Genomic DNA, 24166 nt, shown 5'->3' with positions numbered 1-24166 from the left:
AAAATTGATATAAAGAGTCTAGATGCACCCAACTCAGTCTGCTTAATATATATGATATTATAAAAACAATTGTACTTCAAGGGCTTCCCTGGTGGCGCAGTGGTTGAGAGTCCGCCTGCCGATGCAGGGGACACGGGTTTGTGCCCCGGTCTGGGAAGATCCCACATGCCGCAGAGCGGCTAGGCCCGTGAGCCATGGCCACTGAGCCTGTGCTCCGGAGCCTGTGCTCCGCAAGGGGAGAGGCCACAACAGTGAGAGGCCCGCCTACCGCAAAAAAAAAAAACAAAAAAAACAAAAAACAATTGTACTTCAGAGCTTTTGCTGGATCTACTTTGCCACACTTAGTAGGATATTTATTTTGTATTAACATAGGCTTATTACTATCCCTTGGATGTTTAAACACATTCAGTAATTGACACTATTATACTTTTGTCTGAAACCCCCTCTAAATATCCCTGAATGAATTCTTAACTCAAATTTTTCAACTAATTTGAGAATATTTTTCTCCTTTAACCCTATCCTAGATGAAAGAAACAAACTGCTATTATAAAACTACTGTCAATTTTGTATTATCATCTAATCTACTACTGCCCATTCAAAATTGATGATTTAATATTTTAAAGGAGTATAATTCATTTCAATTAAGTAACGTGGCTTGTGTGAAATTTTCGTGTACTCTTGAGTAAGACTCATACAATTTGTAGCTGGTTTAGAAATTTATTGAAACTTAATGAACACTAAACAGATGTTTATGGGTGTGAGTGAATGTTTATGGGTGTGAGTGGCATCTCCACTCAATTGTAGCTTTTCCTTGGAGATATGCCAAACAGCTGAAAATCAATAGTCAGACCATAATCTTAATCATTTCAAAAATAGCATATCCAACTAGCTTTTAAAAGTGATCATGCAATTTGTTACTCATTCTTTTGGAGGGCCACATATTATTGAAGGAAGGTCAGATAACTTTCTCATCTGTTCTTCCTTTTGTAAGCCAGGCAGCTTTTTTCAATCTGATAAAACTCTTTGAGAGAGAATTCTTTGCTTTCAGAACCTCAGTAGCTCATAAGAAATTCTCTCCAATGAGTGTGTGCTTTTAAAATAATTTTTTCCACTTCATTATATTCTCATTTGCTGCCAATTTGATTTTTTTTCTTTTTTTTTTTTTTTTACTTTTTGGTTGAGAAGTTTCTTGTCCAGCAGAAAGGGACCTAGTCTACTTTAAGGGGAATGGAAAGCCTGCATGATTATGAAGCCAACTAAGTGGAAAGCATCACAGAGGGAAGAACCACACCTCTTTACATGTGTGTTTAAAGCCAAATCTATTCCTTGGATTTCCAGTTGTAAGAAGAGCTATTTTTGAAGGTTTTTATGTATTTGCTATCAAATGACTCTTATCCAATAGAGTAGACATAATTTGTGCTTCTATGTTCACCAGTGAGCTGTGTGATCCAAAACTGTGATTCAGTTTTCTCACCTATATGTTACCAACGATAATGCTTATAAACAAGCTCCAGGACATCAGCTCTACAGATACAAGCATGTCCAGACATGTTTATTTTTTATGCATTTTAACAGAAATAAAAAGTAGAAACACAAGTCCTTTGATACAACTGACTCAGAGTCACATTTTTTTAAAAAAATAGACATAGTCCAGAAACCATATACATTTAGTTGTAAAAACAAACACAATAGCATTTCACAGGTAAATAAGTACTGGCTGTTACTCGGCATACACTATTATGTCACTAAGGCAAGGAAAAGCAATCCTTATCCTAAAGGCTTAAAAATGTCAACAGGCACCAAAAAGTCCATCAGTGAGCACAACTGTCATTTCCATCTTCAGTGCTGAGAGTACTTTTTTTTTTTTTTTTTGGTTTTCTTTCTCTAAATTTTCCTACTACAAAAGAACAAAGGAGCAGGATTCATTTGTTGTTGTCATCTGGCAAGAAATGTGGGAACCCTTCCAAGGATGCTGAGGACCAGTGAACAAGCCCCCAAGATGGGAGTAACAAAACGAAAACAAAGACAAGCAGCTTGGTACCAAGACTGCACAAAGTTGCCAAGATAAGAGCAAGAAATTTTAATTGCATGCAGGAAACAAGAGAAAGTTGAAGAGTCAAATGGCAGAGTCCAAGTGCCAATAGAAAGGTGTTTTTAGCAGCAATACTGTGAAGAAAGGGGAAAAAACAGGTCGACCAGAAAAGCAGCTGTTGCAACAGAGTGTCTTAACTGCGAAGACCATTTACAGTCATTTCCCCTGCAGAAGGTTGGCACTTTCCCCCAAGCCTGACTAAGAATAAGAAATCCTTGTTTCATTTGTCCTTTAATACTTCTGATCCAGAACCCTTGTCAAATGAGCTCTTTTGAACACATTTTTAACATTTTCAGGTTAAATATTAAATAAATAATAGTCACTCTCTTCACATAGTGATTTTTTCTGTGCCAACAGAAACATGCCTCAACTTGCCCATAAAAAATAGATACCATATTTATTCCAAATGCATGCAATCACTGTGATAAAGAAGTAATATATTTTGTTGATATCACAACTTTGAAGAGATATAAAAATGGACACAAAAAATCCTGTATTATAGAAAAGTATTCAGTGTTGCTATTACATTATTTTTGCCACACTTGACACGTATGTGTATTTATGTGCATAAAATGTATTTAATTAATGAGAAAAGTATAAAAATAAGTAAAAATAAAATGTGCATTCTCACTAGAGCATTAAAACCTTCACATTTCAGCCACAATTTTGTCATCTGTAAAATAAAGGCACTGGGCTAAACTGTAATCTTCAGGTTCCTTGAAGTATCCATATTTATGGTCCTAATATTCCAATAACTCAGGCCTGCCATGAGAGCCTCCTAATCTGTCACATTTCCTCTGTGTCTAAAGCCATTCCTCAAATAAAACCAAACTATAAAATGCTACTAATCTAGTGAGTGGCTTTAAAATTATTAAAACGTGCTACCACAGGGCTTTTGGGAAAGCAATTATTTTAAAGACTAAAATTTGAATTTCTTCAAGGCCTCTTATCCGAGGAATATAAAGTAGTTCGACAAACTAAGGTTAATTGTATCCATGTGATAAGTGTTACCGACCCCCCACTTCAGTCAAGCTTGGATTGATTAACCCACTTACCCAATGTATCAAGGAACAAATGGAGTCAGAATACGTAAATGTCTGAACATATTGTGTCCCTGCTCTAATCAGGGACCCAATTTCCCCAAACAAAAATCCTGTTTTAGCCTGAAGAATCTCTCCCATGTTAAAAGCATTAGGGTAAGGGTCTATACTTTCATATATAAGCCACCTTTTCTCTTCTAGGTATGGAAAATTTAATAATTGTAATACTATCAGCAAATACATAGCACTTACTATGTGCTAGGCACTCTTCTAAGTGCTTTATACATATATTAATTCATCTAATCACCACAACAATTCTACAGGTAGATGCCATTATTACCCTGTTTTACAGATTAAAACAAAAACATAAACAAAAAAACTGAGGCACATAATTAACTTGCCCCTCGTCACACGGCAAATAAGCAGCAGAGCTAGGGTTCCATGCAGGTAGTTTGGCTCCAGAGCCCAGGCTCTAAACCACTCCACCACCTGCAACTCAGGGTAAGGAGCACATAAATACTGCACTTCTCTGCATTGTTCGGTTCCCTTCAACTACTTTGTTCGTTTGGCTGCATTTTCTAAGCACTCAATAACTGCAGATGAATGACAGAATACAGAAGTCATTGACTTAAAGAAAAGCAAATATCCATGTACACACAGGAAACAAAATTTAAGAGCAAAATTAAAATAGACTCCTATCCAGTGTAATCTCATGAGTTTATTTAATGACTCAGCCCAGTTTTCATCCATTTGGTATTTCACAACTCCCTGCCTCCCTCTAATTCTTCACCTGAAGGATAAAATGGGGGGAAAAAAAAAAAAGACAATACATTTTGGCAGCATTTTCATTCCCTAGTGCCAAGGACGAATAAGAACAGTGAGTAAGTTCAGTCCTGCATAAACGGGAATTATTTTCTACAGAATTATCAATGAATTAACATCACCAAAAAGATTCAGTGTAAGCCAAAAATTTCTTTCATCTTCAATTCTCATATTGATAGCATCATTTTCAATATATGATTTACAAGATGAAATGTTTTGTTTAGAGTTAAGTAGCTGAAACAGAATGGAAAGATACTCTAGTCCTATTAAACCAGTGCACTTTAAAGCCTGGCCAAACTTAAGTATCGCCAGGAGACTTAAAAAAAAACAAAAACAAAACAAATGCTGGGGCCTCACCTAGAGAGTCTAATTTAATTGGTCAGGGGGAGGCCACACTGGTAGGTTTCAAAGTTTTCCAGGTGATTGAATGTGCAGCCATGCTTGGGAGGCACTTGTTTAAATGCTATCCAGGGCTTCTCAAACTTTAATATGCATATAGAAGTCTTAAGGATCTTATTCAAAATGCAAATGGATGCAAAAAGCCTAGGTTATGGCCTGAGACTGTATTTCTAATGTGCTCCCAGGCAAAGCTGATCCTGCTGGTCTATGGACCACACTTCTGAGCAGCAACCTGCTATCCCTCCATCCATATATACTATAATCAGTATTAAAAGTGAGAAGTGGAAAAGATATTACAGTTGAAGGTGATGTAGAATATTTCACTTTTATATATATAAAGACATAACTTATGTTTAAACAGCAATTTGACCCACAAGAAATGATTATATAACGGGGTTATTGTGAACTAAATGAGCTAATACGCATGAAGCATGAGGGGCTGTTCCTAGCCCAGAATCAGTATTAATTTTTAGCTCTTTCATCACTATTTTATTAACAAATGAGTAGCAATGATGACTACCCATATCAAGAAAACTGAATGCAGATATATAGCTCATTTTCTAGAAAAGTATGGCTTCCATTTGTTCAGTGTTTACATTATGACATTCTCTCCTATACTTAGACCATTTGGTATAGAGATAAAATGTTTGCCCCAGAGTCAAAATTTGACATTCGATAACATGATGCCTGAGATCTGCTTTAACATACTTCACCAAAGAAGAAGAAAAAAGGAATCTATAAAGCAAATACAGTGAAATCAGAATATCTCCATGATTAACTGTGAGTTAAGTACATGGGGGTTAATGGTCCTCTTCTCTCAACCTCTATGTATACCTGAAATTTTTCAAAATAATTTTTAAGTGTTCCACATTTTTTTTTTTTTTTTTTTTTTTTTTTGCGGTCCGCGGGCCTCTCACAGTTGTGGCCTCTCCCGTCGCAGAGCACAGGCTCCGGACGCGCAGGCTCAGTGGCCATGGCTCACGGGCTTAGCTGCTCGGCAGCATGTGGGATCTTCCCGGACCGGGATACGAACCCGTGTCCCCTGAATCAGCAGGCGGACTCTCAACCCCTGCGCCACCAGGGCAGCCCAAGTGTTCTACTTTTGAATCTCAGCTTCACCACTGATTAGTTCTGTGACCATGAACAAATTATTTAACTTCTCTGATCCCCAGAAGATTCTTCAGTAGGTTTTCACATTAGCCACCTGATAAGCTTTTATCACAGGGATTAAAGGAAACAGAATTTTTAAAAAATAACTGACACTAAGCAGGTCACATCATAAAGACAAATTTAATTTTACTCCAAATGGGTCAAATTTAAAGAGAAGCAAAAAGAATGGTAAAGTGTTTCTAAAATAGAAACAGGTGGGTCTATGAAGACTGAAGATGGTTTGCCATCACCCGGCCACTTCATCCTATTATCCCTTTCTTAACAGTCTAGACCAGATTCCATCATAAATAGCAACAAGTAACATATAATGAATTCTCCAGAATGCCGTATCCTGAGATAAATGCATAAAAAGGTTTCTTGCATGACAACACAAGGGTCAACGCATGTCAATCAACTAAGGGTGACCTACAGACAAACATCACATCTAGCTGCTACACTATTGCCCTGACTACAAGTAACACGGCTTTTTCTCACACTCACTACTTTCATTTATGAAAATCTCTGGATAGCAGCTGGGGACAGCAGTTCAGGAGGAAAGTAATATCTTGAATACATGCCAAATAATCAAAAGCAAACTATCACTTCTGGTTCCATCTCTTCACAGGACAGGAGTTCAAATAAGAACAGATGGTACCTTTATTATCTATAACATAATTACATAATCATTTAAAAATATACATTATTGGAGACAATTCCATCATTCCAGAAATAAATCCAATCATTCACAAAACCTCACAGTTGGAAACCTTATATAGAGGGAAAGTGCATAACTTCACAATACACAGTTTAGCATAAGAGTGACAGGGAAAAATTATTTTAGATAGTGGATATATAGTAAGCAATTTATGCACATTTCCATTTTTTAAAGAATATGTAGAAATAATGACACATCAAGTCTCATATCCATTCCAAGTGAATTCTAATCAAATGTTGTCACTAATGGGACTCCAAGGGACATGACTCTCTTCCATAAGAACAAATTCTAAAGCCTGGAATGTACTGCAAATACGCTGGCCTCCCTCTTTAGTTAAAGAAAGAACAAACAGTAAAATGAGTTCAGAAGTCGTACTTTCTAGGGGAACTCTCCAAAGAAGCACTCTGTGTTAATCTCCTACTCTACAATTTCACTCTTAAGACACAAGTTAAAGCCACATTTCAAAAAAAAGTAACCAAGCATGTTTCTTACATATTTTTCATACTGTTCATATACGGAATGAATGGAACGCTTAGTCACTGGTTCTTTTACTTAGATATTCCTATCTGAATACAGACTTACCTGATATTTTTCTTATACTAATAACATTCAAATTATCTATGCGTGCAATAATAAACACTAAGCATAATCATACCATGGTATCAAGTTCCTTAAAAGGTAAAGCTTATTTCAGGCAAGGTCTGGCTCAAGGATTAAAATAAACACACACAGCAGGAAAGTTGTAACGTATATTCTGTTTCTTCAAGCCATGAAATATATATTTATTTATACATATATACTTATAAATAAAAAACAAGAACTGTCAATGAAATACCCTAGTTGTACTGCGCTCTAAGAATTAAGGTTATTCAAATTTTGTCTTCTATGTGTTAATGAACACCTTTAAACCACCACCAAAAAAAAAAAAAAAAAAAGATCATATTTGAAATCCAAGGTTCACAAAAATGTCACAGGGGGTAAAAAGGAGAGGAAAAGAAAATACGAACCTAAGATGATTCCAGCAGGGAAGAAACTTTCCCACATACAAAGGTATTAGCCATGAAGCAAGGGAAAGCCAGAGGCCTCAGAATAAAATTGGAGCTCCTGGAATTTACACTCAGGGCATCAAGGCAGGGTGCTCCATCTTTCGTTCCAGCTGAGCCTGGGACCTACAGCTATTTTACCTGCAAGACTTCCCACAGTCAGTCCAACCAGGTTTAGCTAGATCAGAAATGTGTTTAGCAATCATATGAACAAAGAAATAAATTTCTCTAATCACCTGCCTCAGAGAAGCATTAAAATTCTCAATCTGAATCATCACCCTTCTAACTAATTACAACATTGGTTTAAAAGTGCAACTAGGCTAATCCTCAGCATTCGCCATAGTACAGAATGGTTACAAGTGGTAAATGAAAAGTTCTGACCTCAGAATGATTCGCATTTGCATCTAAAATGCTCCGATGAAACCACATAACTCCCTCCTCAAAATGTTTCATGTGACGTCTCCTTGAAGTGGCTTTCACTTTAGCTATGTGTGGCTTCCTTTATTTGCTTTAGTGACAAAAATATGAAAATGAATATAAAGAAGCAAAGACTCTAAAATGAAGGCCAACAGTAGATACCATAGCCAGCACTAGATTTTTTTTTCATGGTTTTAACCTAGAGGAAAAACTCAAGGTCCAATAAAAATACCTTCTTTATGTAACTCACAGTTAGCACTCTTTTTGTGTTTTAGATTAGTTTGTCTTATAACACCATGATAGGGTCAGCAGTGCCAAGTAAAGCCCGGTTAACAGTCCCATTGTTTGTGAACCTCAGCTACATATTTCTAAAAAGGAAGCCGATATACTTGCCCCATTAGAAAGCTACATTTTTCTCCCACAGGAAAGGCTAATGGTGTTCCACTAAAGTGATTTCCAGCAGTAACAAGATTTTACATAAAAACAAATCCCTGATAAACTCTATTTTCTATCAACTCATTGAGACCAACTAATGAATTTGGCCTTGAGTACACCTGAGCTTAGTGTCATGGTGGTAAAAGTCCAGGATCTGGAGTCCAAACACCTGCTCCACCACTTACTCGCTGCATGACCTTGGAAGGGTACTGAATCTCCCCTAGCCTCAGTGTGATTAGAAGGATAGAGCTAGGTAATGCATGTGCAGGGCATATACATTAATGTTATTAACACTTTTAGAATAGAAAGCTCATGTGTGTGTGTGTGTGTGTGTGTGTGTGTGTGTGTGTGTGTATTCACTTTATTATTTATTTACTTTGAGCGAGATCCTATGGAGAAACAAAGTAGCTGACAAGTTAACAAAGTGTTCTCTTCAAATAAAATCAGGTGAAATAACATATTATAAGACATATGCCATTAATAAACACACCAACTCCCTAACCATTATCGATGGAAAATTCATTCCTTCCACTCCCTGAAATGACAAAAGATTAAAGTAAGTCTCAGGGCAGGCAAAGGCATTGGAAATTTTTTTTTTAATTTATCATTCTAAAGTACAGCTATAGAAAAACACATCAATTAGGTAAGGAAAAGGTCAAGGACAACGATTACTCAAGCACCTCCCTTTTTTTCTTTTTTTAAACAGAAGCCGCAAGTTTTTTATTAACACAGGTGCAGGTGGGATTTTTTCCCATGTTATATATGCAGAACCTAAAATAAAGATTTGTGAACTCACTCATCCAAACTGACTGGCTCCAAAAATTCATTTGGTTGCCAGGCTTAAATAAAGGCCTAGGCAAATCTACTAAGGACATAAATTGGGGCAAATAACTAGAAAGAAGAGGTAAAAGAATCCATATGTTTAAATAAAAGACCTAAAAAGCCTAGAAGCTTATATTATATTATTAGCACAAGCTAATGCTTGTGCTTAGAAGTGTGTAAAATAATTACAAAATCCAGAGTAAAGGAGACCTGGCTTATACGTTTACATGAAAATGCCTGGGGAGATGGATAAGGAAGTCAGGGATTCCATAAGTCAAGCGTACTAGAAAAAGTAATCCAACCTGGGCTACATTAATAAAAAGTATGATATTGGAGGAGAAAAAAAGGAAGTACTGATATCACTACGTTTTAGTGATGATCAGGTATAGCTTTTCCAGTCAATTCGTTTGCTGGAGGGAAAAAAAAAAAAAGATTAATTATGTGCCAGTCATCATGCTAAGCCTGGGGAGATGAAGCAAATAGAGGCTTGTCCTTGAAGATTTCACGGTTAAAGAGAAAGTTGTGTTGCAAATGTTTGTGATACCCTGTGTGTACCAAGTACAAGAGGAAGCACAGACAGCTGTGCCTGAGGGGATCAGAAAAGTAAGTTTTACACAGAAGAAAGACACAATAATGAGCAAGAGTGTTCCATGCAGAGGTACAACAAACAGAAAACCATAGAAGGTATCACCGGGATTTTTAAGTTGTTCAGTTTAGTTCCATCAACTTTATATAGACCAAATAGCCCCATGCATGCAGAATACACATGTGAATAAAAAATGTTCTCCCTGCTCCCAAGGACTTATATTGTAATAAACTGAAGACACTTAAAGTTCAGCACAATGTGACATATGTTATATATACTGTAAATATTTTTGATATTCAGGCAATAAGGGTCAAATCCTATAAAATAAAGAGTTCCTAAAATTCAGTCAGAAAAAGATCACCAAAAATGGGATTAGCTGAATCAGATGTTCATTTTTAAATGATCACTCTAATGATAATGAATGTTAGAGAGGGGACAAGTTTGAAAACAAAGAGACTAATGTTGGGAGGATACTGCTGCACTGGGTGAAGTATTAAAAAGATCTGAACTGAAGGACAGATTTAATTAACTGGACAGATGGTGGTCACATTGCGCCCAGGATAAAAAACACAGGAGAACAAACACCCCACTTTACTTTCACCATATCCATCCACAGCAACTGCTGCATATATGGTTTGAGAGAAAGATCCAGACCAAAGACTAGGTAGCAAATACAGATGTGTTCATCATCAGCCTATAAGCAGAAGCAAATCCTATGAGTGTAAGGAGGTGAAACTGCCTGGAAGAACTTGTAAAGGGATAAAAGAACATTTAGGATTCAATCAAGACAAGCTGACAAGTCAGAGAAAGAGGAAATCCATGAAAGACAAAGAGGACCATGTTTCAGGAAGAAAGAGGTGGCCCACCATGTCAAATATCACAGAGACCAGCAACTGGACAGTCATTGGTGACCTTTGCCATACTGTTTCAGAGGAATGGTAGAGGCCCCCAAACTACAATGGATTTGACAGTGGGTAGGAGGTGACAAAGTATATGCTTTAATGCAGGTTACTTCTAGAAGAAGTACGCTGCGCTTTCAAGGGAGCTGTCCAACAATAAAATAACAATACCTGACAGCTACCGAGGGCTCTTTTCGAGCAGGCAGTAGGGAAGGCATTTCACATACAGTTCCTCTCCTGGCTTACCACCACCTTCAAAATCAGTATTACTGTTTCCACTTTTCAGTTAAGAAAAATTGGGTTCGGGATGATTACATAACTTCCCCATGAACACACAGCTGGCACACGGAGAAAGGAAGATTGAAATGCAGGTTCTGTCAAACCATAAACCAGTACTCTTTCCACACTCTGATGCTGCCTCCCCATCACTGGAAATTAGGGGGCGGATAGGGGGTTATTAACCATTTTACAGGAAGGTCTTTTTTTTTTTTTGGAAGATAGCTAACTAGTTGACTTTAAAAGTCACTTCCACCTTCAATAGCCCATGATTCTCTCATATACCTTGCTCACAGGTAGCTGTAATAGCTACAGAATTTCAGATCTAAATGCTCATCACTCCCTTTGCAGCACTTTTTATGCCATCTTCACTTTAAAGTAAGCCCACGTCCTACCAATGTGCCTATCATGCTACACACAGAGAAAATTAATATCGGCTCCATTTATTTTTGCCAAAAAATGAAAGTACAGTCTCTGAAGACAGTCACTTCCGTTACCGCACTCCACAGCATGCTGCACCTTCTGCTATTAAAGTAATTATAACTTATATTGTGATTTGCTTTCACACCCCACACTGGACAGTAACCTTCAGAGACTGTCTACTTTACTGTAAGCTCTGAGAACATAGCACAGAGCCAGGAAGCAGGGGGCACTAAACCTCTGATGCATGCATGCGTGGACAGAAAGGAAGAATGGATGGAGAGATGGATGGTGTGGTAAGCGAAGGAAATAATATTTTTTAACAGCTATTTTACACTTGATAATGGATTATTTAATCTATTTACCAACTGGGGGATATTACAGTGATATACTTGAAGGAAGCAGTATGGAAAATTGAGTGGTACAAGAGGCATGAGATACGGATTTAAAGAGAAATGAACGTTCACTCACAAAAAGGCTCCTAAAATACACGATATTTCCTGGATTCAATACCACCCAAAGGCAAAAAAAAAAAAAAAAAAAAAAAACTAGTCAATTCACTAAATTATTTTTTAAAGATCAGTTACTTTCGAAACCTCTATCAAGAAGGCCAATCTTATTCTAAATAAGTAATTTATAATGGAACTTCAGGTGTGACCCCCTAGGAGATATTTGAGGAGAGAAAGCTTCATAAGGCACTTTGAAATCACCCCAAAAGTGCCTACCTATATGTTTCAAGATCTATTCAATCTACAGATCTGGCTAGCAAAGGTCTGTTCTCTACTCTCGTCTCAGACTTTTTTTTCTATCGAGACGCATATGACATGACATTCACTTGCACAGAACACTAGCATGAGTGAATCCAGGTTCTAATAAACTATCCTCAAAAATGCTCACGGAAATGAAGGCAAACACTGCCACAGCTTACAAGAATGTCTGATTTCCACTGTGATTAAAGGCATATCGGTAAGATCAAGAGGACTGCAAGCTATGCAAATACCCACCATGACAGCTGCAGCTCGCATCCCTTCCTCTCCCGCATGAGGAAACACATCAGGATGAAGTGAAAGTAACATTTTAAGGCTGAACTTGAATCCACCCTAGTTTATATATAGATATTTTAAAATAAGTCATTTGCAAACTTCTGTACGTCGTTATCAGTAGCTGTTAATACCTCACAGCTGAGTGTAACACAGAAATGTGTTGTGACACTGCAGTTGGAAGCCACTGGCCTCTTTTAGGCCTCGGTGAAACTTAAACTAGTTATCAAATTACAATCGGACTCACTGGGTTAGCCAATTTCAATGGCCTTAGGAGCTGTTTATCAACAACTATGAAAGACAGAGTGTGCCAGAAGTTAGAAGAGGCAGGTTTGGGCTCTGGTCAAGTGGGGTGCTGAGGTGCCTTCATGGTGTGATTTGAAAAGTAAACAAGGAACTTGGCCTGTCCTCAATTACCCCACTAAACCACCGTGGTGTCAGGCTATCACACTGTCTTTAGTACTCGCCTGTATTACAAATAAAAGCAAGCAAAATACAAACAATGCCTACAGAAGTCACTGGTAAAATGCATCTGCTAGCCAGGTTTTCTGGAAAGGTCCTAGTTACAGAGCAGATTAGGTATTCGATACCTTAAAGCCGCAGATGCAGAGGGACTGGGAGAAGATACAATTCAAGGAAAATTCAGTAGGAAGGGCATGAGAAGTAAGGGCATCCCGACGCTGGGGGTCCTCACCAGACAAGGGACATCATGGGATGGATGCTAGACTGGGCCCCCCAAGTGAAGGACTTGAGTTCCAGGAAGTTTAAAGGTCAGCACAAGGGCACAGAAGGGCAAGAACAGCGAAGCAACCAAGCCCATGGTGCTGGAGGTTCCACAGAAGGAAGGAAGCCAAGATGAACCTTTGCCCACTTCCCCAGTTTCAAGAGACCCTGACAACCTGATGTGGTTTTCCAAGAAGGCTCCTGGGATGGGGCAAGGCCCAGAAACCATGACATGTGGGAAAAAGCTAGAAGAGTTAAGAACAGGAAAGCTGTTTTTAGTATCAAATAAGCTCTCTTGTAAAAGACAGAAAAGGTTCATTTCATCGAACTCTGTAGGGCAATGCAAGGAACAACAAACATGTGTGTCAGAGCATCAGACTGAGGTCAAACGTAAGGAAACATCCTGATGGGCAGAAATGGCCAGGATAGAGCAGGAGATCTTAAGAAGTCGGGAGCTCCTTCTCACTAGATATGTTCACAGGCAGTGGAAAACTATCCCTCAGCGAGTCTGGACAGGGGTTCCACACCGGGGATAGCCTGAGCTAGATTTCTGGGGCACTGCCCCATTCTAGGAGTCTGATTTGTTCACTGTGGTTAGGGTCAGACTTGAGCAAGTGTAAGAGATAAAAGGTTTCCCAGATAAACTCCGATCCCTCTCCCCAGTTCACAATCAGAGGACTGGCTCCAGGCTGGACAGAAGTCAGATTTCCAAGGTTTCTTCTAGCTTCAAATTTTCATAATTTTAGTCTCAGATCTCATTTACTCCCAAATAAATGAGGATCATGTATTCTCTCTATTCAGAAGATCCCCACAATGCATTCCAGGGTTAAATGTCCTTGACTGGTTATTAAAAAAAAAAAAATCACCTAAATCCCTAATGCTTCTGAACAGTGTTTTCTCTTATCCACTTGATAGTGGGTGATGGATAACATCTGAGTGTGATCCGCTGTAGAAAGAGACTTTTTAATATGTTAAATCTACAGTTCAATCACCACTCAACCTTTTCTTTTTAAGACTGAAGAATCTCTCAGTTCCCGTCACAATTTAAAATCCTTTAGTCACTCGGAGGGGACCTCGTTCTTTTCCCCCCCAACATATTCCAAATTTTCTACATCCATTTCTAGAAGTGCACTGCAGTGAGAGGGAGCACTCATGCAGAATTCTGATTAGAGGTGAAGACAAGAGCGATCCCCACCGGCTGCTAAACGCAGATCGGCGAAGGCTGACAATGATGAGAGTTTTAGGTAGGAATAGAGTTTCCCTAGTCTTCAGCTCCTTGAAGGAAAAGTATTTCTGTGCTAGGGAGACATTAAATCCTGGCTCATAAACCAGAGCTGGGAAAGCCCCGGCTGGTCTGCTTTAATGGGGAGCCATATGACCAAGTCTGGGCTCGTGCAGATCCATCTGTGGTCCTCTGTGACAGCCATCAGAGCAGGCAGCTCACCATGCTGCCTCCCTGTTGATGTGGATCCCAGGGCCGTGCTTTCCTCAAAGCATTCACCATGCAGATATGCCGTCAGGAGAGCTGACTCACAAGCAGCCTGTACTCCCGGCCTGAAGACTTTTAGTATTATTACACAGACATCTCATATTTGGGCCTGCAGTACGTTTTACATCTCTGTTTTGATTCCTACACGTATTAACCTTTATTCATTTGGATGTGTGCGTTTCTCGAGGTAAGCAATATGATTGTGAAGTGAACCTGGGCCTCCCAGGTGCCTGTCACAAGAGGTCACCCCACAGCCTGGGATCATCTCCAATCTTCCTGAGGAAAAAAAAAACATCGCCTAACTTTGAGTAAATCGACCTATACACCCTTTGACACTGACTCACTGGAAACTAAGCACTCCCTGGGTAAGCCACTATTGCCAGTTATGCTTCTGCAGGCTGGCAATTAGGCAGAAAACATACAACCCCAATTATAAAACAGAGTATTTCAAAACTCATGTGAAAAACACCTTCTACAGGATGGGTGCTTACAAATCAAGAAACTCCTCACGTTTGCGAGCCACCCATGATTTAAGATCCCCAACATTTCAAAACAGAAAAGAACCCTATAATTTAAAATTGTAAATCCCTCTTATCCTTTATCTATTGTTTCATTTATTTAACAATCATGCATCAGATGCCTGTTCTAGGGTAGGCCCTGTGCTAGGGCTAAAGATACAAAGATAAGTGGAACCAACCCCCAGTCTTCTGGGCTCTCCACTTCTGGGGAGGAGAGGCAGTCAGGTAAACAAATCATCACAGCAACATGCTCTATTCAAGGTGTCCGCTGTGAGACCGAAGAGACTGAGTCCCTTCACTCCAGTGAGGGAAGGTATCAGGAGATGTGGGTCCCAGAGGAGGTGACATTTGAACTAAAGCTGTAATAATGAGAATTAAATGATGAGAACTGTTATCATGCCAATAATCAGACCCGCACAGAGAAGGTATGCATGTACTTTAATTTATTAACATTAAATATACATAGCAGACCAACAATGCCAGGTTTAATAATAAAAAGAAATTTAATTCCTTTGTAAAAAGCAAAAAAAATTATAACACAAACTTGAAGCCCTGACTCAGGTTCTGTCATTTTAAGAGAATATATTGTGCTTTTAATTTAATTTGATAAAATGGCATAGCTCACAAGATGTTTAAAACCAAATGTCAATGGATGGCTTAAAGCCCACTTAGGAGAATACAAGGAGTCAGCAGACTTGGTGCCACCTTTTTTAACTTCTCACGGCCCCTGTTTCTTCCCACTAGATAGCATCCAGTGACACTGGGGGGGCACAGTAGGGCAGGAGCTTATGCTGGAGAAGGCTGCATTTCTGGGTTACAAAAGTTTTACAGAAAATGATGAATTGAGATGTAAACAAAGGAAGAGAATTTTGCTTTGTTTTGGTTTCGATTTTTCGTGTTTTGGTTTTTGTCATGAGATTTGCCAGGTCACTGTTCTCTTCAAGTCCAAGTCTGGACCATAATTAAAACACATAAATCACCCAATAAATCAAACACTGAATGTTTAACATATCTTTTCTCATTCGTCAAAAATTGATCGGCCTAAGGAGAAATACAACAGAAACTGAAAGAAAGCTTTCAGGTTCAAGTTAATATGCTAAGTTGAAAAGGATTTAGCCTTTTAAACTCAGCTGGCATAAAGCCAGTCCAAATGACCAAACAACAAAACTGCCCTCAATCTATGTCACCTTCGTAATGCCTTCTTCTCATACTCCATTCCCTGATGTCGCTGGAGAAAGCAGCATTCCAATTAACCAGGCAGTCACCATATAGAGCCATCTACAGAGAATCAAAATTTATATAACGCACTCAAAATAAACATATGATGTGTCTCCATTTATGGCTTCAGGAGACACGTGATAATTTTGCATTGCCCAAATCATTCAACAAGAATTTATTCAGTGCCCAAAGTGCAAGGCATTGAGCTAGGCACTATTAGCTAGGCACTGTATTTCCCAAACTAAAAGTTTGAATACGCATTTTAACAAATCATTTTATGTAACATGCAAGTAAATGCAGCAACCATGGGAGATACAGTTTAGACACTGACATACTAAAATTTCCAAAACATTCCAATACCACATAGAGACAACTGAACATTTTAAATCAGAAGTAGTTGCTCCTCCCAAAAAGAAAAACTGGAGCTATACAGTCACTGTAGAAAGAGACTCTTTAACTCTTAGAATCCTGGAGCTGATGGGAAATTTCTTTTAAATTTGGCTCCATATGAATAAAATATTCTCTCTGAACATCAACCATCATTCTTCGGGTTTCACAACTATAGAAAGTATCTGAAATTGACAAACATTGAAAGGTGGTATGTCGTAATCTGGAGGCAGCTGTTAACGTAAATCTTTGGTAATTTACTTATTTGTTTTGCTCTTTTGCAGAGACATGCAGAATTTCCAGATGTAAGGGATAGAAGTTCAAAGAAAGTCAGAGAGACCACCTTTTAAAATAGAGTAAAATATATTTTTCTGTGAGGCAAAAGCATGGACTAGGGAAATAAAAAGGAAAACACAAAGTTCTATTCCTCTCTATGATGGTCTCAAAAGGAATCCATCCAATTCCAAAAACATAGCATTTTAATAACTGATAACTGCTTCCTCAGAGTTTGTATTTTTTAAAAAATACCTGCATGTGCACTTGTGAAATGGATTTGAGATTCCAGCAATAGGTCTAAGTCCTCAAGTTGATAGTCCACCTGCTTTAAGCCATTATTCAGAACCCCTAACCATGGAGGAATATGAAATTTTTAATTTGATTTCTTATATGAAATATAGTGGATGGCTTATCAATGAATACAGCCTGTATGAATACAGGAGATGGAAATATTGTAAAATAAAATGGGTTAAAAATGCCAAAATGCAAAGAATATTAAAGACAGTTTACAAACTGAAACCCTGTTTCAGTCTACATCATTCCTACCTGATGACTGTGTTTTAAAAAAGGAGTAGATCGCCTAAGAAACACTGGCTCCTGGGCTTCCCTGGTGGCGCAGTGGTTGAGAGTCCGCCTGCCGATACAGGGGACACGGGTTCGTGCCCCGGTCCGGGAAGATCCCACATGCCGCGGAGCGGCTGGGCCTGTGAGCCATGGCCGCTGAGCCTGCGTGTCCGGAGCCTGTGCTCCGTAACGGGAGAGGCCACAGCAGTGAGAGGCCCGCGTACCGCAAAAAAAAAAAAAAAAAACACTTCTTCCTATTTTCTAGAGCTTTCCCTAGAAATTAACAAAATCCTCAAATATGGGCCATTATCTGTAGTTCAGACAAACAGTCTTACAATAACACCTTTCAAAATAAAAGTAAATAAAACTCCTTACCAGGAGAGTACGCTATTTCTATTTCTGCATATATATTGACATGAATAGAAAACACTGTTTAACAGTTTTCCTTTCGTAAACTTCATGCCAAGATCAAACCAGATTATAACATTTATCATCAGAATTTAAATTTCTGCTAAATATAAAGATATAAAAGCTTCTCCTAATAAAACTATTTTATATAGCCAGTAATTCAATAAAGAAAATTTCAAAACAAAATGTGATATCATAAATATCTCTAAAAGAAGTGACAGTTTCAAACAGATGCTCAAGAGAGAAGAGCATCTTTGCCAAAGGGAAGAATTTGCTTACACTCACCTCCATTCTAGTCCTGTGACCAACCATTCTATCTATTCTGGCTCCATTTCTTCAAGCATAAAATAAATGTCACATGAGCTACCACTGTAGACCCCAGGCATTCATGAATTTCAATATTAATGGTTCTGACTATTCTTGAGTGACCCTGAAAATACATTAACACGCTGTCATTTGTAATTCTGGGTCAGCAGTGACTGAATTGCCATTCCCAGGTGAGTGGACCAAGGGTAACCTTCCAGGCTCTCAACTCCCATTAGATGATCTTCGGGTTCTCACAGGTGAGTGGCGGGTACAACTGCTGCCCATTTACATATAGGAAAAGTAGCCTGTGATGTTATTAACACGTAACAGTGGAATTATAGGAAGCTGGAACTCAAAATCTCACTGTATTCTTCTGGAACATCAGGAGAATGCTACACTAGAAAGCTGCTGAAAAAATTACAAAATGATTTTTTAGTTTTTATCAAAGTTCCATGTCACTTAACTGGATTTGCTAAAAGGAGACTATGTCTAGAAAAATGCTGTTTTCCAATGAGGTCACTCTAAATGGATTCTTTATTTGGTTTCATAATTAGTTTCAACGTTACACATGGCTGACACAAAAAAGATAAGGAAAAGTAGAAGAGGCCAATTATAAAAGCTATAAACGCATACTATGTCAGTCATATTGCATATCTCTAAAATTACAAATAAAAGCACATCATAAACAAACAGATCTTAAAAGGCATATTTTTAAACTAATCTAAACAAATGTCAGAGTGAACCTCTAACTAGAGTCTAAGGTGTTACTTTTTTCACATTTTAACTGGATGTCTTAGATTGTTCTTTAAAGCAGAGGTTCTTCCCACAGTTCCCAAAACACTATTATTTTTTTAAACGTTAATTCTTCTAACTGATGGCACTGGAATTTCCCTGAATCCCAGCTGCAACTGTTGCCTTAAGCCTTAAGTTTACAGAATGTTTTGAAAACAATGCACTTGTGTTATATTTACTTTATAGTAGAAATTCTGAAAGGATTAAGGAATAGATCAATCTAATTTGTAATTAACAGCATTAATTTGCATGCTGTTCATTAAGTCCTGAAAAGAATTTGTTCTCTTTTGAAGGATATTCACCATGCCCAAATCGTGTTGCTTATAGTATTAATTAGATGAGCAGTCAGTCCCCTTTCTTCACATCCAGTGCTGATGTAAACTTCAGCCACCAAACAATGACATTTAGTCAAAGTTTCAATTAATGACACTGAATTAATGCAGTTTTACTATACTCAAATGGAAAACCAGATACATGGAAAAACTCAACTGATGGTAACAAACATCAGTAAAATAAATTCACAATGAGCTCTTCTTGACACACTGCAAAGAATTGGAGTCATTTAATATTCCATTTCAAGATCCAAACATGACAGTTATCACTGAGGTACCATATTTTTGTTTTCTTTAATTAAGTAGTATTACCAGCCTCATTGAGCTAGAAACACTAGTGGCTTGAATCCCTATTTACTTAACATTTTACTTAGCTACAATCGTCTTGCTTATAAGATCCTAGATAGCTTTCCAGAATTTCTCTATGTGTACTTTGTCTACACAAATACTATATAAGCTGACAATACACAGAAGGACAGCTCCTTTTTTTGCATTCCCAAGAGTTGAAAGCAATCTGATATAAAGCACAAGAGTCCCCTAGCTAGAGCTTTTGAGAAATCCCCCAAAACACTTCCCAGGAACTGACCCCTCAACAACCTACCGTGGTATCTGGAATTTCTACCATTAAAGTCAGTTTGGGTTAAGGTAAAAGGCCCATTACAAAATACCTGGAGATGGGAAGAGAGGAAGGGGCAAGAGATATAACAAAGCAGCAGACTTGTCACATACAGTTCGATTTCCTCCAAGTGTTTAACTGTCATATAAGCAAAGTTCTACAGCCCAGCCCGTAGGGAATGTTAGGGCCGCACGAAGAAGAGTTAAAGACAGGAACAGGCAGGGAGACATGAAGGGAAGCCAGAGTTTGGAACAAGGCCCGTGGAGCACCACTGAAGAGAAAAAACCAGACTATGGGTTGTATTAAGGGAGGAGAGGGGGAAATAGTTATTCTTCTGTTTATTGACTTCTGTCTTTTGCCTTATAATTATACAATGTTTCTTTTTAAAAATATAAAACAGTAAATGGATCAAACTCTTCTGCTTTCCAACAAATGGCACTACCAAGATGTTTTCTCTGCATTGTTTTACTCTCCATTGTTTTTATGCAAGAACAGACAAAATGAAACAGCCCAAGTTTTGCTAGATGAAGTAACTTTCTTTCTGACGTTATCTAAACGAATGCTTTTCCTCTCCAATGCTGCCATGCCCTTCCATTTTTAAGGTTTAAAAACTGACCAGGGTCTGTGAACACACTCAAGAAGATGCTGAAAATCTGAAAAACTACAGTCAGTCGAGACTAAAACTCAACCTGCCTACCTTTCTAAAGTTGCATTCTGGAAACACAAATCAAGAAGGCCGTCACATCATCGCATTACTACAAACAAAACCGCAAGCACAGCTTTATTTGTAAACAGCAGTTTGTTATACAACAAAAACCAGATCACACTAATGAAGATAACTGTAAACAAACGCCATGGCCTGCCGCAGTAATAATCATCCGAATTCTTCTTACTTCTACTTGTGACTCAATGTTATCTGTACTTTATAAAGTGAAAGAATACTTAAGGAGCACAAAAATTTCACTCGCCTACTTTAAAAACATAAGTCAATCTCAGACCACTGAGATAAAAGTTCTACCAAATTTAGAGTAAAGTCATGGCTTCATGGCTTCGTGAACTATGTCTTACTGAATTTTTGCAAATGTGAAAAATCGTTTGGTAACCTGTATTCCATTCTGCAAACATGTACTTCCTACTCATTAAGCATATACATATGTTCTCACATGGAAATGCTATGTCATAGAAGACTGATAATCAAAATAGATTATCATCTCAAATGATGGTAAAAATCATACGTATGACGAAATGTCAAATCCAACTTTCAATAATGCCTCTTAAGCCAACCATATAAAGTCTATTAGAAAGCATAAGAGGAATAGCAGTAGTATATCCACCTTAACATCAGGATTCATCATAAAACCTTTCCTATAAACAAAATTTCACATCAAGATCCCTATCAAAATATATGCAAAATTAACTTTTCCTATTTTGAATCTATTACATCCAACTGCATTTCAGTTCTGCAAAAATAGGTAAATCAAAGTTTTTTGAATTATGGGTGGTCATGTGTATGTATAATGAAAAGCCATTTACGATAGTATGTATATAATACAGTACTGTAAAAAGGCAAGACAAAATAGCCATGGAATGGTTCAATGGGCTCTTTCAGGTCAACTGGTAAAGACATCAAGCCAGAATGTATGAACAATTATTTTCACATTCTTCACTTGATGATAATTTTACATTTACATTAAGAAACCATACTCTGCGATTTAAAACAGAGAACTGACCTTATGTGTACACATATGAGTGTTTTCTAATTGCTGACACATTTACTGCTATCATTTTAATTGTAAGCTTTACATCAAGTGTTTTGAAAAAAGGTAATCTCAACATACAGATTGGCGTTACACTTAAACTTCACACCTTAGGGAGATATTTGTTATCCTCTAATATTTCAGCAAAAGGTCTTAATTTTTGAAAATGTCAACAGAGGTCCTTAACACAAAACATAGTTCTTTTGAATGAATGTGAATTGACTGTTTACATTAGAATTCATGCCTGCAGAAAGAATAGCTGTGCATCAGTAGATTTATTTCAAGTCATTTTTTAAGAGATATTACCTCCTTATTTTGATGGGTCTGTGAGTACTGCACTGAAGCAGGAATGATTCTAATAGAACCAAAACAAGAGAAGAGAGAAACCACACATACACACACTCACACGCACATTACTTTAAAAAAAAAAAAAAAAACTGAGCAAACCTGAGTGAAGCAATGAATAGTTCCGCAGCCCCATAAGGACTTATGCATCCTGCATGGTCTTTAGACTGCTGGGTTACTTCACCTAAGTGCTCATGGTGCATACGGCTTCATTGCCTTGCACTCTACTTGCATACTCAGGCCACATTAGATACTATCTCTGTTCTGCACAAAACACACAGGCATATACACACACACACTTTCTCTCTACACCGTCCAGTGCTGTTTCCAATTTCAGAGGCCCGCTCTGCGCGTAGCCCGTGCCCATCCCTACTCTGCTCTGCGTCCTGACTCCAGGAACGTAGGGCACTACATTAAGTAGGGGTACTACTTAATCCTGGTGTATCTGCTCTGTGGCCTCATCCTTCCAGGATTCACAGGATGATTCCTCCCCCACTCCACCACGGAATACAACGGAGACGGCGGATTCCCCGGTGCGAGAGAGGAGACCACTACCTGTCCCCTTCCTCACCCCACGCATCCCGGCTTCTCTTCGCCAGAAACCCCAGGGCCCTCGCCGCCAGGAGTCTGTGATCCCGGGGGGAGGGAGAAGAGCCAATGACAAGAATCAAATAGCCCGTTAACAAGCGGGTGCCAGGAGCACGGAAGAAGTGAGCGGGGTGAGGTTACCACCGGGGAGGTGTGCTCCAGCAGGGCACCCTTCAAGAGCAATGACAGCTCGGCGGGGGCAGGCTGGGGGCGGCGAGGGAAGCTGGGGAACCGCTTTCCGTGTCTCTCTCAGGGCCTGCGGGGGAATCCCGGGGCGGCAGCGGATGGGCTCTCGGGTCGTTCCCCGCCTCCCACGCCCCCTGCGCGTCCCCTCCGCCACCCCCTCCCTGCGGCCGCCCCCGCCCCGCGCGGAAGGACGCGCCGGGCTCCCCCCACGCTCTCCCGCTCTCTCGCGAGTCCTGTGCGGGCCCTTTCAGGGGGAAGGGAAGAGGGAGGGGGCGCGGAGGGAATTGCTGCAATGGAGCGCCGAGAGAACCCTGCCCGAACGAGGCAGGCGGTGGAAAGCCACGGCCACATAAAAATGCCATATTAATTTCTGAAAAGCCATAAATCACCCCTCCCTCTGCAAAAGAAAACCATAAACCCGATCCCATGCAAGACTGCGAGCAGCCACCCACTTCCTATTTCTGTCACAGCAGCTACACCCTGCCAGCAACCACCCCCCGGGCGCCCCCTCCCGCCACCGCCACCGCCAACCCCGCCACCGCCTCCCCTCGGCTCAGCCATTTGCCAAATGACGCCCCCGTTACATAAAAATGCCCCAAGGGGGGCCGGGTAGGAAGCCTGGGGGAAGGGCGCGCGAGGGAGGGGGATTCGAGGGTTGCACAATATCCTAGAAGGTCCGTGGCTGGAGCCGGGAGAGAACCCGGGGGGGGGGGGGGGGGAGGGGAGGTGAGCCGCCCGGCGCCTGCGGCACACGGTGCACCCGGGCGACCGCGGCGCGCCGCTTACCTTTCACCACCCTGTCGGTCGTCGACAACTTGGGATCAATTGCCTTGGGCTCGGACATCTCCGGCCGCCGGGGGACAGCGACGCGCTGCTCGTCCGTCCTACTGCACACCCCGACCGGACCGGCGGGCCAGACACTCAACGCCGCCGCCGCGCTGCAAACCGCTTGGCTGGAGGTCTGGGCTCTGAGCTGGCTTGAAAGTTACTGCCTTCTCCGCGCGTCCCTCCTCCTCCTTCGCCGCCGCCGCCTTCACTCCTCCTCCGCCGCCGCCGCCAGCCCCGCCGACTCTGCTCCGGGCTGCGCGTGTGTGGTGGTTATTTATTTATTTTCTAAGCACGCCTCTCGGTTCTTCTTTTATTCTTGGGGGAAGGGGGATGGGGAGGGGAAGCGCACACACGAGCACCCACCCCGGCACGGAGATCGGGCACCGCGGAATGGAGCCCCACGCGCGCACACTGCCGGGATTAAGACCGATCACATGGGGAGGGCCGGGGGCGAGGGAGGAGAGGCAGGGCCGCCGATGTCAGTGCCACCAGCCGCGCCTCGGCGTCCCCGGCGGCGGAGAGGCGGCCGCCGCTGCTGCTGCTGCTGCTGCTGCCGCCGCCGCCGCTGCCGCCGCTGCCGCTGCCGCTGCCGCTGCCGCTGCCGCTGCTTCCCCACACAGAGCACCGCCGCTGAAAGGCGGCCGCCGGAGACGTCCCGCCGCCGCTCTCGGTCGCGCT

At 40.4% G+C, this 24166-nt stretch overlaps 1 protein-coding gene across 5 annotated transcripts in view; it reads right to left on the bottom strand.

Annotated features, from left to right (window-relative positions):
- Positions 1-23860, bottom strand: part of PPP3CA (protein phosphatase 3 catalytic subunit alpha) — a 310748-nt gene extending 286888 nt beyond the window's left edge. For all 5 annotated transcript variants that reach the window (XM_079712539.1, XM_079712538.1, XM_079712535.1 and 2 more), the window contains exon 1: positions 23447-23860. In XM_079712539.1, the coding sequence (XP_079568665.1) occupies positions 23447-23504 (58 nt within the window). In that variant the 5' untranslated portion in view covers positions 23505-23860. The remainder of the gene's footprint in view (positions 1-23446) is intronic.
- Between the last annotated feature and the right edge of the window lie 306 nt (positions 23861-24166).

The sequence above is a fragment of the Hyperoodon ampullatus genome (genome assembly GCF_949752795.1).
Source record: "Hyperoodon ampullatus genome assembly, chromosome: 1".
NCBI lineage: Eukaryota > Metazoa > Chordata > Mammalia > Artiodactyla > Ziphiidae > Hyperoodon > Hyperoodon ampullatus.
The sequence above is the reverse complement of the archived record's forward strand: the minus strand, read 5'-3'. Positions and strand labels throughout refer to the sequence as shown.